Source organism: Eulemur rufifrons, chromosome 17 (assembly GCF_041146395.1).
Source record: "Eulemur rufifrons isolate Redbay chromosome 17, OSU_ERuf_1, whole genome shotgun sequence".
Lineage (NCBI taxonomy): Eukaryota > Metazoa > Chordata > Mammalia > Primates > Lemuridae > Eulemur > Eulemur rufifrons.
Window position 1 is genome coordinate 24,913,350 of NC_090999.1, and position 16,579 is coordinate 24,929,928.

At 34.3% G+C, this 16,579-nt stretch overlaps 1 protein-coding gene across 2 annotated transcripts in view; it reads right to left on the reverse strand.

The window, feature by feature from the left end:
• NUP155 (nucleoporin 155) overlaps positions 1-16,579 on the reverse strand; it is a 65,050-nt gene that overhangs the window by 29,925 nt on the left and 18,546 nt on the right. For both annotated transcript variants that reach the window (XM_069492028.1, XM_069492027.1), the window contains exons 8-15: positions 16,169-16,242; positions 15,792-15,883; positions 13,849-13,946; positions 13,229-13,381; positions 7,487-7,587; positions 4,211-4,381; positions 2,178-2,288; positions 690-784 (exon numbers count right to left, since the gene is read on the reverse strand). In XM_069492028.1, coding sequence (XP_069348129.1) covers positions 690-784; positions 2,178-2,288; positions 4,211-4,381; positions 7,487-7,587; positions 13,229-13,381; positions 13,849-13,946; positions 15,792-15,883; positions 16,169-16,242 — 895 coding nt within the window. The remainder of the gene's footprint in view (positions 1-689; positions 785-2,177; positions 2,289-4,210; positions 4,382-7,486; positions 7,588-13,228; positions 13,382-13,848; positions 13,947-15,791; positions 15,884-16,168; positions 16,243-16,579) is intronic.

Below are 16,579 nucleotides of genomic sequence, written 5' to 3' on the forward strand. Positions count from 1 at the left end.
TTCTCCAGGGTTCTTCACTGCTGGCATAAACAAGCTATTATTAAAGATGGCAAAACTGTAGATAGTTTAGGCGCATAATTTGATTAATTATATTGTTTCTTATTTCAGATATAATAAACTACAGCTTTGATTCAAAATTGGACATTTCATATTTAATGATCTAATATAAGGGACTCTGATAACTTCTTAAAAAGAATGTGCAATGCATACAGTTTACTTAATGACTAAATGCCATCACAATTTTCACACTAGATTATGGTTAGACAATACTTTAAAAACCTTTTTAAAAAAAATCACATTATAACTTCTTAGCTAATATTTTCCAAATAAAAATATCTCTTTGATACCAAGTTTCCTTAAAGTGATTCAGAATCCCTCAATACCAATGATACATACACATAAAGCAGAACTGGCATAGTGTTTGGGGAAGTAAGAAAGATAGATGACATTGTAACTGAGGTAGAAGGAAGACAAGAAGTTGGAGAACAGAATCCAGAGATAGAGTAATAATTCATAAATTATGCTAATCTAGCTGTTTCAATCAGCATGATAATTTCATCCTTTTGCAAATACATTTTAATACTTTGTCTACATAGTCACTCAACTGTTTGGCAAAGTCATTAACTATGCCGCTGGTATTGAAACCATTTAAAAAGTGCCCCAGTACCAAAAAAATCCTTGACATATACCTGAAGAAAGCCCGAGTTGCCCAAGCAGATACTTCTCTATCACAGGCAGCAGTGGAGCAAGCAAGAATAAGGCAAGCTGCACAAGCCTGGTCTTCCTGTAAAAAGAAGAACATCTTCCCTATATTAAAAATAAACATTTTAAAAGAAGTTTTATTTACTGCTCTGTCCAGTATTTAAATCTGTACCTAGGACAGAGCAGATGCTCAGGAAATATTTGCTGACTAAAGGAAGTTAGCAGGTATTAAAAACAGAAGTGAATACTAATGGTTTTAAAGTTTATCATAAGCACTAGTATTAAAGATTGCTCTCTTTTTCTTTTTACCTAGATTCTGATTTAGCTTCCGTTTTTTTTTCCTTCTTGTAACCTTTCTTTTCCTTTTTTTTTTTTAAAATATCTGTATAGCTCACATTTATTTCAGTGTTTAATATTGGACGTATTTTGGGTTTTTTTTTTTTTTTTTTTTTTTGAGATAGAGTCTCACTCTGTTGTCCAGGCCAGAGTGCAGTGGCATCAGCCGAGCTCACAGCAACCTCAAACTCCTGGGCTCAAGCAATCCTCCTGCCTAAGCCTCCCGAGTAGCTGGGACTACAAGCCTACACCACCATGTCCGGCTAATTTTTTCTCCATATATTTTTAGTTGTTCATATAATTACTTTCTATTTTTAGTAGAGATAGGGTCTTATTCTTGCTCAGGCTGGTCTCGAATTCCTGAGCTCAAACGATCTACCCGCCTCGGCCTCCCAGAGTGCTAGGATTACAGGCGTGAGCCACCACGCCCAGCCTTCTTGTAGCCTTTCTACTTTTTAGAAAATAAGAGTAAATGCTAACATATACTGAGTACCTATTGTGTGTCACGCACTAATTTAAGAGTTTAGCACATATTAATCTTCACATCACACACTACTGTTATATAATGCATATTTTACATGGAAGAAAACTGAAACCTAGAGAATTCAAGTAATTTACCCCAGTGGTGGAGCTGGGATTTTTAACATAGTTGGTTTGAATCCAGAATTTGTATACTTAACTTTGATGTGATATTTTAAACTAACCACTCCCGGTTTTATCTCATCAATTCTAGTTATGGCTTCAGATTGCTAAGGTCTCCACACTTCTGCCTCAAGTTTCTTCCTCAGGTAATTAAGTCAAAACAAAGAATTGAACAAAAAGGGACTTATCCATAAATGTCTTATGCTTTTAATAAAGATGCATTTATCACATAACTTGAACATCAAACTTTTACTAGTAGACTTTAATGATAAAAAATTATCAACAACAGAGAATAAAAACCTAAGAGTTTACTATAGGACTTATACTAATCTTGCTTTCAAATATTGGCATACATTTGACTTAGGCAAAGAAAGGAATATTGTTAAGATTATCTGTTTATTGCAGTATTTTAGTCCCAATTTATATAAAATTTAACTATCATTCCCACTGTTTTATGGTTTAAAATACCACATTTTTTAAAAAGTACAAGTAATTACCTGATGTAATTTAAAGAATCTTTCAATTTCTTCTCCATCTCCACCCACATTACTCACAAGGAGATGCCTCAGTTGATCTACCGGTCTGAGTTTATGAAACATAAGACTTCCCTAAGAAATTTTTTAAAAAAGAAAAAGAATATGAATAATAGATTTACCAAAATTGGCTGGTAGCAACTGACCATGCTACCTTGTTTAATAAAATAAACAAAACAACAAAAAAAATAACTTCAAGAATACAAAGTAAACTGGTCAAAAATATCATCTATATTTTAACTCCCAACCTACACTAAATCTATATATCCACAGAGAAAATTTAGTAAGAAAACACTACCTCTCTCAAAGCTGCCCCTCAAGCCAGAGAATTAAAGTTAGATTACTAACTGTGTTGCTACTATGTATATCCATGCAGAAAAAAATTAAGCTGGACCCATACTCATACCTTATACCAGGATAAATTCCAAACAGATCAAAAGATTTAAAGGAAAAATTAAAACTATAATAATACTAGAAGAAAACAAGAAGAAAGTATAGGTGAATTCTTTTATGAAGCTTAGAGTAAGGAAGCTTTTTAACTGTGACATAAATCCCAAATGACAATTGGTAATTTTGACTACTTCTAAACTTGTCAGTTTGGGAAAAATCTCAATAAACAAGATCAAATGACAAACCAGGAAAAATATTTGAGGCTAAAAATCAAAAAAACGTTAGTTTCTCAAAAGACAGGTCAGTAGAAAAGTAGGTATAGCATAGGAATAGACAGTTCACAGAAATATAAATACTTGAAAAGATAGTCAATTTCTTAGTAAGACAGCATATCGTACTGAAAGAGGGTTTGAGGAAACAAGCATCCACAAACATGGCTAGTGAAAGCACAGACACTCGACTGAGCAGATATGATACCACAACTTTACTCATACACATGTGAAATGATATATGCACAAGGTTGGATTTTTTTTTTTTTTTTTTGAGAGATTGGATCTTGCTCTGTCACTTAGGCTGATCACTTAGGCCCAATCATAGCTCACTGCAACCTCCAATTCTTGGGCTTAAGCAATTCTCCCACCTCAGCCTTCCAAAGTGCTGGAATTACAGATATGTGCCATTAGGCCAGGTAACTTCTTTAAAAAATTTTTTTTCGTAGAGACATGGTCATGCTATGTTGCCCAGAATGGTCTCAAACTCCTGGGCTCAAGTGATCCTCCTGCATTGCCCTCCCTAAGTGCTGGGAATACAGGCATAAGCCACCCACTGTGCCCAGCCAACAAGAGTGTATTTTTTAATAGAAAAAGATAATCCATTAATAGGGGCCTAGTTAAATATGGTACATCCACACAAAGGAATACCTTTGAAATATAAAAAAGAATGAGAAAGTACTTTATATATGAATATGGAAAGGTCTCCAAAATATATTTTTGAAATATAAAAAGCAAGGTATAGGACAGTATATATGTTACCATTTGTTTAAAAATATATTTGTTTTGCTTGCATAACCATAACATATCTCTGGAAGGATACACAGATATTGACAACATGGGTGTCTGGAGGAAAGGGACCTGGACTGAATGGGAGGTTTTATTGTATATACTTCCTTTGTTTCACCATTTGAATTTTGTCATGCATTACTATGTAAAAATTAAAATAATAAGGAAATGTTTTTAAGTGAGAACTTGTAAGAAATATATTTGGTTGTTCTTAAAAATAAAACTTAGCTTATATAAGTTACTATATACTACTATGGTCATATAATTTTATTGTAACTATATGTTATATATTAAATACTTAGCTTATAGAATATTTTATGTTGCTGCCAGTGATAGAAATGCTATTTTAGAAAAAGCATAACACTTAGATGGTTCTTTTTGTATCATTTTTGATATTTATAAAGTATTCCTTAAGAATACTATAAGAGTAAGAATTCCTAAGTATTTAAGAAAATGATTTCATTAAGCAACTATTTCAGTGTATGTGACAAAAACATTAAATATCGCTTCTCTTCTTTTTGTTTCTACCATAACAGAATATGTACATACCTGTGCCGAGAGGAGAACAAATTTCTTTGGAGGTAACATGTGTTGTTGTACAACAACTGGTGAGTCAGTTATTGGAATATGATCCTTATTTAAGGGTGTAATTATCTTATCTACTTTCAATTCATCTATTGCAGAAAGAGCCCAAGAATGACCATCAACACGGGTTGTCATCTATGTAAAAGAATTAATTTTTTTGATTATCTTATTTAAGTTACATAAAGCAAAAGCTGCTAGAAGAAAAAAAATATAGACTTAATTGCTAAATAAATGTAGATTTAATAAATAATACATTAACATTAATATTCCAAAAACTATGTATTTAATTTTCTATTATCCTTTGCTTTTAATCAGGCATCTTCTATACTATTAACAATAAATAATCTTTTCATACAGGAGGACAAAGGCAAACTTTTCTTAAGATAAACTATAAACACTATCTACTAGAACTATAATTCTCTTAACCAAATAAATATTCTATCATCTTTCCAGGATAATCTATACTGGTAGGTTCAGTGCTTATATTTTACTGACATGTAGTTTTTTTTTTTACTTTTTTGTTTTTGTTTTTTTAAGACAGAGTCTTGCTCTGTCACCTGGGCTAGAGTACAGTGGCATAATCATAGCTCCCTGCAACCTCAGACTCCTGGGCTCAAGTGATTTTCCTGCCTCAGCCTCTGAAGCTGGGACCACAGGTGAGTACCACTATGCCCAGCTAATTTTTCTACTTTTGTAGAGATGGAGTCTTGCTATGTTGGATCAAGCTAATTTTGAACTCCTGGCCTCAAGCAATCCTCCTGCCTCAGCCTCCCAGAATGCTGGGATTATAGGCATGAGCCACTGCACCTGGCCACATGTAGATTTTTATTCTCTTCTGAAATTATATTTGCTTTCCATGCTAAGATACTTTCTTTTAAAAAGTGCTTTAATACTCTAAAATACTTTATAATATGTTCATATGTCTAATACCTATCTGACAATTATTAGTATTTTGCCATATTTGCTTTCTTTCTCTCTTCCTATATATCTTTTGTTTTATTATACCATTTAAAAGTGAGTGACATATATCATATATCACCCCTAAATACTTTTGCACGCATCTTCTAAAAATAATGATGATCTCATACATACCCATGATATCATTATAGCATTTAAGAATGTTAACAATTCCCTAATATAATCTAATGTCCAGACAATATAAAATTTCCCATATTGTCTCAATGTCTTTTTTTTTTTTTTTTCATCTTGTTATGGGGGATACAGAATTTCAGGTTACATACGTTGCTCCTGTTCCGCCTTTCCCCCCAAGCCAGAGCTCCAGACATGTCTGTTCCCCAGGTCGTGCGCATTGCACCCATCATGTAGGTATATATCCCTCCCTTCCCCACCCCCCCCTTCCCGAGTCAGCACCTTCAAGTGTTACCACTCCCCAAACGGTGCACAATGCACTCATTGTGTAGGCATACCCCCATCCCCTCCCCCGCCCCCCCACCTCAGTCTGACATCCAATTGGTGTTGTTCCCAGATGTGTATTTAGGTGATGATCAGGGGAACCAATTTTCTGGTGAGTACATGTGATGCTTGTTTTTCCATTCTTGGGATACTTCACTTAATATAATGGGTTCCAACTCTCTCCAGGAGAACCATAGAGATGTCGTATCTTCATCATTCCTTATAGCTGAGTAATATTCCATGGTATACATATACCACAGCTTACTAATCCACTCATACACTGCTGTCTCAATGTCTTTTATAGCTATTTGTGGAAATCTAGAATTTAATCAAAGTATATGTATTATATTTGATGGTGTTTTTTTAAAATAAACAAAAGTCTATATTTACTTGAGAAGAACTCAGGTATTATACAAATGAAATGATGATGGATAACATTTGCTTAAAAAAAGAAAGTTAACATTTATCGAGTGTTTATTATGTGTGAGGCAGTATTCTGAGTGCCTTGCACACATGAACTTATTTAATTCCATAACTCCACAGATGTAGGTACTATTGTAACCCTTATAGATGAGGAAATGGAGGGCCAAAAACATATTCAGTCCTCTTCTCCAAAGGTTTGAGCAGGTAGAGCCGGGATTCAAACTTGCACCCCTCCAACACGGCATCCCAGTCAGGACAGAGTTTATACGTTACTAAGTTCTGAATCTTCACAGTTCATAGCAAAGCTCATAGTACGTGCTCCGTCAAGTTCAAAGAATAAAGGAAAGAACAAAAAAGGCACTCCTTACCTCCTGTCCCTACTCCAGCTCCTTGAACTGTGTCAGAAACTTCACAGAGCTCATGGAAACCATACTCCTATCCCTGGAAATTAGGTTTTTATTCCTCCCATTTACACCTTTTTCCACTCCCATAACTGGAAGGGCTCAAGTTTGAGAATTAACAAAAAGCAGCCACCAACAGCTAGAACCAAAAATGCCTGTGAAAAGATGGCTCCAAACAGACTGTATCAGACATTCACACCTCAGTAGAGGTTGGTTTGTCTGGTTTGATCAGCAGCCTCTATGGGCTTCTGCAGGAGTATCTAGGAGGACAGATAGGGGTGGGCAGAGGACACCAAAGGGAAGAGAGATGGCCTCCCCTTAGCGCCTCATGGGCCAGGGGCTAGGATGGGTGGCCTGCAGGGGTGGACGGGGAGCCCAGTGGGTGAGTTCATGGCAGCCTTGTCCCTCACCCAGGAAGACTATATCAACTTCATGAAATATGTGGTGGTCTTTGCTTTTAAAAGACAACTGCATGTGAGTTTGTATATATACGGAAGAATAATGAAGTAAAATGGAAAAAAATGCTGGTAATTCTCTCATATGAGTTTCAATTTATCAAACTTTCATGTATGCTTGGAAATTTCTATAATTAAAAAACACTTTAAAAATTTAAGCAAAATTACAAAAAGACTGTTAGAATAAAATTCAAAGTCAGAACTATAATGGACTATAATAGCCTCATAATTAACTAACTAAAAAAACTATATTTAAATGAGACAATGATCACTTGAGAAAAGATACATGTATTTTCAGGTACGTTACAGAAAACATTCTTAAAGGGTTTTGATGTTTTACTTAAGGATGTTTTTAGTGATTACCATTACTTCTAATGTGAAAGAGAAAAAACAAAGAATTAACTGGACACATTTCTTCTCAATAAGATTTCTAAAGATATAATATTATAGAAGCAAACAGCAATAAAGCAGAAGATAAAGTTTCTTACCATGATATTCTTCATTCAAAATTATAAAAACATTTCATTAGTATTCTCAGGATAAATTACCTGGGTTTCCATCATTGGCTTTTGGAAAGGAAAAGTATCATGATTGACACACCATAAAATGTCATTATCCTCATTTTCTGAGGCTGCCATCAGTAGAATACCTAAAAGTTTAATACATAAAATTTTATTACATGATGTCAAATAATGTGCATCCCCAAATAACCTTAATAAAAATTATTAACAGTAATAAAAGTTATTATTAACACTAACACATATATACATAACATTAATCTTTATAAGCAAACAAGTTACAAAACAAAATAAAAATAAATTACCTGAAAGAACATATAATTATTTGCAGGGTAGAGTCATTAAGTCCCTCTTGATTTTATACCGTATTTCTTTCATGTAAACATTTATTTTTTTCACATTTTAGCATTTCTGAATTTAGGATATATCTTACATTCAATAGCTTTATCAGCTTAATTATTAACTTCAAAAAAACCCTACTTACTATATAAAAAAAAGTCATGACTTACAATCAACAGTAGCTAATATTCACTGAAATAGAGTTTATGCACTGATTGGTTCAAACACACCGTGAATAAAAGTGATGAAGATGCTAGTGGAATGGAAGAAATAAAAGTACTATAAAAACAATGACCTCAACATATCTAGCTGATATTACAGTTTGATTTTAAAATATATTCTCCTATGCTCAAATCCAGCTCCTCCTGCTAATTTGCTCCCTTTATGCTGACTTTAGTGGTATCAGTTTTGAGTCCATTGGATGATTTTAGGTGAAGGGATCACAATTAATTAATTAATAAAGCATATAACTGGCTTGTAAAAAATCAGTTTATACCAAAGTGGCAGAATGTGTTTCCTTAATTTTAACACATAGAAGTTTGAAAACTTATTCCTTCTCGGGTCTGAGGTAGGAAAAAAAAAAAAGAAGTTTGAAAACTACAATTTAAGCTGGGCATGGTGGTGCATACCTGTAATCCCAGCTACTCAGGAGGCTGAGGCGGGAGGATCACCTGAGCCCAGGAATTTGAGTACAGCCTGGGCAACATAGCAAGACCCTACTTCTTAATATTAAAAACAAACAAACACCTATTTACAAGTTCTGCTATTTCCTTCCTCAGTGTTTCATAGTTTTCCCTATAGAGGTCCTTTACCTCTTTAGTTAAATATATTCCTAGATATTTTATTTTCTTTGTTGCTATTTTGAAGGGCATTGAGTCTTTAATTTGGTTCTCCAATTGATTGTTATTGGCATATATGAATGCCTCTGATTTGTGCATATTGATTTTGTAACCTGAGACTTTGCTGTATTCGTTAATCAATTCCAGGTCTCATGGTTGAATCCTGGGGGTTTTCCAGATATATCATAATATCATCAGCAAAGAGTGAGAGTTTGATCTCCTTTCCCTATTTGGACTCCTTTGATTCTGCTCTCTTGCCTGATAGCTCTCGCAAGGACTTCCAATACTATGTTGAAAAGTAATGGGGACAGTGGACAGCCTTGTCTGGTTCTAGTTCTAAGTGGGAATGCTTTCAATTTTTCTCCATTCAGTATGATGTTGGCTGTGGGTTTGTCGGGACAACCCCTATTCAATAAATGGTGGTGGGAAAATTGGTTAGCCTCATGTAGAAGACTGAAACAGGACCCACATCTTTCACCTCTCACAAAAATCAAATCACGGTGGATAACAGACTTAAACCTTAGGTGTGAAACGATTAGAATTCTACAAGAAAATGTAGGAAAGGCTCTTACAGACATTGGCTTAGGCAAAGAATTTATGAAGAAGACCCCTAAGGCAATCACAGCAACAACAAAAATAAATGAATGGGACCTGATTAAATTAATAAGCTTCTGCACAGCCAAAGAAACAGTCACGAGAATAAACAGACCACCTACAGAATGGGAAAAAATTTTTGCATACTACACATCAGATAAAGGACTGATAATAAGAATCTATATAGAACTCGGGAAAATCAGCAAGAAAAAAAATCAAACAACCCTATCAAAAAGTGGGCAAATGACATGAATAGAAATTTCTCAAAAGAGGATGTATGAATGGCTAACAAACATATGAAAAAATGCTCAACATCCCTAATCATCAGAGAAATGCAAATCAAAACCACAATGAGATATCACTTAACTCCAGTGAGAATGGCCTTTATCAAAAAGTCCCAAAACAACACATGTTGGTGTGGATGTGGAGAGACAGGAACACTCATACACTGCTGGTGGGACTGCAAACTAGTGCAACCCCTGTGGAAAGCATTATGGAGATATCTTAAACAGATTCAAGTAGACCTGCCATTCGATCCAGCAATCCCATTATTGGGCATATACCCAAAGGAAAAAAGGTCATTCTGTAACAAAGACACGTGTACCCGAATGTTTATAGCAGCACAATTCACAATAGCAAAGATGTGGAAACAACCCAAATGCCCATCAATACATGATTGGATTAGTAAGCTGTGGTATATGTATACCATGGAATATTACTCAGCTATAAGAAATAATGAAGATACGACATCTCTATGGTTCTCCTGGAGAGAGTTGGAGCCCATTATATTAAGTGAAGTATCCCAAGAATGGAAAAACAAGCATCACATGTACTCACCAGAAAATTGGTTTCCCTGATCATCACCTAAATTCACATCTGGGAATGATACCAATCGGATATCAGACTGAGGTGGGGGGTGGAGGGGAGGGGATGGGTGTATGCCTACATGATGAGTGCGTTGCGCACCGTCTGGGGAATGGTCACGCTTGAAGGTGCTGACTCGGGGAGGGGGGGATGCGAGGAGGGGATGGGTATATACCTACATGATGAGTGTAATGCGCACTGTCTGGGGAACGGTCACTCCTGGAGCTTTGACTTGGGGGGACAGGCGGTACATGGGCAACGTATGTAACCTGGACTTCTGTATCCCCCATAATAAGCTGAAATAAAGAAAAAAAAAAAAAAACAACCAAACAAAAAACCTAACTACAATTTCATTCCACTGGTACATAATTAAAACCATAGTATCTTTTCCTGAATACATTTTTCGCTTTGAAACTTCATTCTATTTGCAATAACATCAAAAAACTAAAAATTACTTAAGAAATATATTTAACAGAAGTGTAAGACTTGTGCAGTGTACTCCCTTCATTGAAAAAAATTAAAGGTGTAAATAAATGGAAAGATATCCTGTATTCATGGATTTGAAGACTTAATATAGCTAAGATGGCAACATTACCTAAGTTGATTTACAGATTCAACTATCAAAATACTACCTGCCTGTTTTTTGCAGAAATTGACAAGCTGATCCTAAAATCTATATGGAAATACAAGAGACTCAGAATAGTCAAAATCATTTTTAAAAAAAAGATCAACGTTAGAAGAGTCACACTTACCAATTTCAAAACTTACTACAAAACAACAGTAATCAAGACTGTATTACTGGCTTAAGGACGGATAGACATAGAGACCAATGTAATGGAATCGAGAATCCAGAACCCATACATTTATGGGCAATTCATTTTAGTCAATATTGCCAAAATAATTCAATGGGGAAAGAATAGTCTTTTCCACAACTGGTGTTCAGACAACTGGATATCCACATGGAAAAAGAATGAAGTCAAACCCTTACCTCATACAAGATACAAAAATTGACTCAAAACAGATTAAAAACCTAAATGTTAAGAGTGAAAACTATAAAGCTCATAGAGGAAAAGAAGAATAGATCTTTATGATCTTGGGTTAAAGAACAGCTTCTTAGACATGAACCCAAAACACAGCAAAAAAAGAAAAAAAAAAACAGGCAAATTGGACTTCACCAAGATTGATAACTTTTGTGCTTCAAGGAACACCCTCAGAAAATGAAAAGACAACCCACAGAATTGCAGAAAATATCTGCAAATCCTATACCTGATAAGGTACTTATGTCTAGAATATACACAAAGAACTCCTACAATTCAATAATAAAAATACCAATTTTTAAAAAGACAAAGGACTCGAACAATTAGTTTTCGAAAGATGATGTATGAATGGCTAAAAATCACACGAAAAGATGCACAATATCATTTAGCCATTAGGTAAAGGCAAATCAAAATCACAATGAGATACCACTTCACACTCACTAGGATGGATGTAAAAAGACAGAGAACAAGTGTCGACAAGCATGTGGCAAAACTAGAACCCTTATACAGTTAAGAATGTAAAATGGTCTAGTTGCTTTGGAAAATAGTCTGGCAGTTCCTCAAAGGTAAAACATAGAGTTATTACATGTTCTAGCAATTCTAATCCTAGGTACATATACCCAAAAGAAATAAAAATATGTATTAATAAAAAACTTGTACAAAAGGATTCTTAGCAGCATTATTCATAACAGCCAAAAAGCAGAAACAACCCACCAAATGATGAATGCCCACCAAATGACGAATGGATAAGTAAAATGTGGTACCTTCACACAATGAAATGTTATTCAGCAATAGAAAGAAACAAAGTACTAATACATGCTATACCATAGATGAACGAACTTTGAAAGCATTACAACTAAGTGAAAGTCAAAGCTGATCACATATTGCATAATTCCATTTATATGAAACATCTAAAACAGGCAAATTCATAAAGAAAGTAGATTAGTGATTTCCCAGTGCTGGAGGAAGGGGGAAAGGGGAACGACGAGTAACTCCTGATGGGTATGAGGTTTCTTTCTGGGGTGAACAAAACATTCTTGAATTAGACAATGGTGATGGTTGTACAATTCTGTGAATAAAAGTTAAAACCACTGAATTGTACATTTTAAAAGGCTGAAATTTATAGTATGTGAATTATATCTCAATAAAGCTATTATTTATTTGAAAGTTTTTTTCAGAGACAGGGTCTCATTCTGTAGCCCAGGCTGGAGTGCAGTGGCCCAGTCATAGCTCACTGCAGCCTCAAACTCCTGGGCTCAAGCAATCCTCCCACCTCAGCCTCTCTAGTAGCTAGGACCACAGGCACGTGCCAGCACATCTGGCTAATTTTTTAAAATAGAGACGGGGTCTCACTATGTTGCCCAGGCTGGTCTCAAGCTCCTGGCCTCAAGTGATCCTCCCATCTCAGCCTTCCAAAATGCTAAGATTATAGGCTTGAGCCACCATGCCTGGCCTAAAGTTGTTATTTAAAAATACTAGGAAGGTACATGATACTATGTATTTGAAAAAATTCTATTTGTAAAGGAAAATTTCATTTGGGTATAGAAAAATGAAATGTTAGAAGAGACAGAACAAGCACAGAAAAGGCTTTAAAATGATTAGAAAATGGAAAAAAATGTTATAGAAATGCTATTCCATAATGGGAAAAAATACATACAAATTTTTCTAGTTTTGATGCTTAACTAGAATTTTATTTTTAAAACTTAATTATGCATCCTAAAGAGTTTGTCATCAAGATTTTGTATTATTGCATGCAAAACTTTCCATATCCATAAAGACACTGTCACAGCAGACATGAAATCAGAAAAGTCATTGACACTTTCCTAATTACTCTAAAAGCAGCGAGTTCCAAGTATAGTACACTGGAGATAACACTGACTTTGACAAGTGAGTTCATATACAAAGTTAATAACATGCTAAAATTAAAACTAAAAAATTACTATCATTTTTATATCCATAACAACTGAAAATGCTCAAAATATAATGTGAATATAAAAAAAAGAGTACTTACATAAAAACCAAAATTCTAAACTTTATTGGATAAATTGTTTACAGTATTTTCAAATGCCTCAACATGTCTTATAATTTTAAGAACTTACCTTTACTATAAAGAGCTTTATGTACTTTGGAAGGCTTTTCCACTGTTGAAGATGCTGAGAATCCAGGAGGTAAGCGGACGTGAACCAGCGTCAGTGTATTAGGCCGTGCCAATGGCTGTCTGAATGGACAAGTGCTGAAATATAACCTAATACCTGATGATGAGGTAAAACCATGCATCAATAACAGAAAATAAAGGATCTGAGATACATGTTTTTTTGAAACAATTCCATCAAGAAACACAACTGTGTTAAAACCATATATCACTTTCCTGACTGATCTTAAATTACCACCTGGACTACCAGCTGAAATAGATATCTAAGAAAATATCACTTGGAATTGAGAGGTGAATCAATACATTTCAGTGGAAAGAACTTGCAATAACAAGCCAAAGGGACCTATGTTCCAATTTTGTCACCAAATGTGAGCTACTCTACCTTTCAGGTCTGATTTTATATCTATAAAATGAGGAGATAGAATCAGAGAAATCTTCTAATTTTTAAAATCTTTACTTTTATGAATTATTAATATGGCTTGATAATTGATATGAAGCAAAAACATATTTCTAATTATAAATTTCCAAATCTGAGGATAATCAAACGTTGTAACAATCATAGCATACCTGTATGTGTGACAGCCAATAACTGACAGTCCAGTGATTCAGAATTTTCAATCACTGCTATTTGAACAATTGGCTTAAAAACAGAACGATCAATGGTCCTAAAATAAAGGAGAAAAACTAAAGTGTATTTTTAAAATGTGTACACTAAATTATAATGAACATTTTCCATTCGCATTTTTACATGTCTAAATATGCTAAAATAATTTAGGACTAACTTATTAGGAAAGCAATATAACAGTATCAAGAATGGCAAAAACTCCTAAATGCATACTGTCTATGTTAATACTATTAAGAGTAACCCTATTTTGAAACAAAGATCATTCAAAAAGGCTAAAACCATTGGGTAAATGGCTGGTGGGGAAGTAAGTGTTCTCAAAGCATAAAATTATCATTGTCAAGATTACTACTAATTAACAAGGGGAAAATGGGCCTTTTTAATGTAGATATTTGGTGAACCTCAGCTTAAGCAAGTGCTCGACAGTGGGAAAACTGATATTATGTGCCTCCTGATGTAATGCAGTAAATAGTTCACGTCACCTATGTAATACTGGCCAAAAAAGATTACTAAGAATCTAATTATAATGACAAAGATGAATTCAGAAATTTGGGGTATTCTATAGATAACTCTCCTGCGCTTCTCTCTCAAATGTCAACGTTATGAAAAAGAAAAGGCAACAAAGGGGCTGTTGTATATTAAAGAGACTAACAACCAATGCAGTTGATAAGCACAAATTGTGCCTGGAAAGAAATGGAAAGAAAAACAGATAAAAAAGATTTCTGAGACCATTGGGCAATTTTAATATGGACTGTATAATTAGCAGATAATATTACAGAATGACTTAATTTTCTTAGGTGTGGTAATTGTAATGTGTTATGAAAGACACAAGTGGAGCTGAAGAATTTAAGGATGAAAATCATGGTGGCTACAACTTATTATCAAATGGCTCATAAGAAAGACAGTGAACAAATGACGCAAAATGTTAACAATTGGTGAACAAAGATAAAGGGTATAACAGTTTTTATCATATTGTTCTTTTAATTTTTCTGTGGATTTGAGAAAGTTTCCATAAGCAAATTAAGGTAAAAAACAAGAAACTGTGTTTGGAATTATATGCCTTCAGAATTTTTTTTCACCGACGAGCAAAAATAAAATGTTGATTTTTCACTATGATATCTGATTGTAATAATTACCTAGACACATGGACACAAAAGCTGTGAAAATGTGACGCCTTTATTGTGGGAAGAAAATGTCTGCAGGTGACTAAAGCAGTTGAGATATAGGCAAATAGCAGTACAGAATATCTGAAGACTTGGCTTCTAGGTTGGGTTCAAGCACTTATTTAGGATCAGACCTAAGTTAACATCCCTTAGTTTCACTCTCCTCATGAATAAAATGAGGATACTACAATTGTGAAATTCTATATTCTGTACTTGTGTCAATAATCAGACCAACTAAACTTGAACCATGTAGGCCCGTTAAAAGGGTGAGTAGTCATAACAAGGGGAGTTTTTAGATACATAGCTCCTGAGTCATGATACCTGTAACGTAATGCCTGTAATAAATCACCTAAATTTTGACTTTAGGTTCTAAGGAAGAACATGTCAAGCTGTACTTTACACAGTAAAACCAGAATGCCATATGTTTCAAACCATCAAACATAAGAATAAAATAAAATAGCTGGCGTGGTGGCACTTGTTTGTAATTCCAGCTACTTGGGAGGCTGAGGCAGGAGGATAACCTGAGCTAAGGAGTTTGAGACCAGCCTAGGAAACATAGAGACACCTTGTGTCAAAAGAAAAAGAAAAAAAAAAAAAAAAAGAGTCTCTTGGAGTATCTAGCAGCTCTCTGTTTCAAACATAAACATAATTTCATTTTAGTATACTACATAGAAATAGTATAATTAAGCCTGCAAATGAAAGGTCTGAAAATAATTTAATGTTACCTAGCGATGTTACCAGCAGCAGAGACAACAGCATTCTGTGAAACTGAGGCAACTCTGCTCATTCCTTGTCCATCTTGGCCCAAATCATAAACCTGTGAATAAAAAAAATCATTCTCACTTAAACACAATTATATACTGTACACATATTGTTAAATAAACTTTTTCTCTTTAGGGATCCTTTAATTTTACTACTTAATAAAGGTTATCAAAACATTGGGAGACGAAATCTCATAAAAAAAGATCACTCCCTAAGTGGTCTGGAATGGTTTTTTTTAAAAGCACACAGGTCATAGGAAAAGTTTCAAAGTGACTGAATCTTATCTCTTAAAAACAGGAATTTTTAAACTCTTAAATGGTAGCATAATATTAATACTTACCTGTATCACTCCTTTCTCAGATCGTGTATATAAAATATTTCTAGAATTATCAACTGCAATTTGAACAATAGGATCTAAAAGTAAGACCAAACAAAAAAAACAAAAAACAAAAAAAATCAAGGATTAACAAATTGAACACAGTAGCCAGTTAGAACAGATTAAAATCGCTGAATTAGAATTTTGCATTCAGGGGCTTCCTCTCTCACTTTGTAGTTAAGTCCTAGGATACTTGCATAAGGACCAGGCTGGAAAGCGTTTAGGTCAGACAACATATGAAAATAAAGATGTTAAATACTGTGAATGGGTTAAGAACATCGCAAATAAGTTATTCTGATCTCTAAATAAATTTTTAGCCAAACCAAAACCAAGTTCTAGATTATTTCTTTACTCAACGATATTTACTATATACTA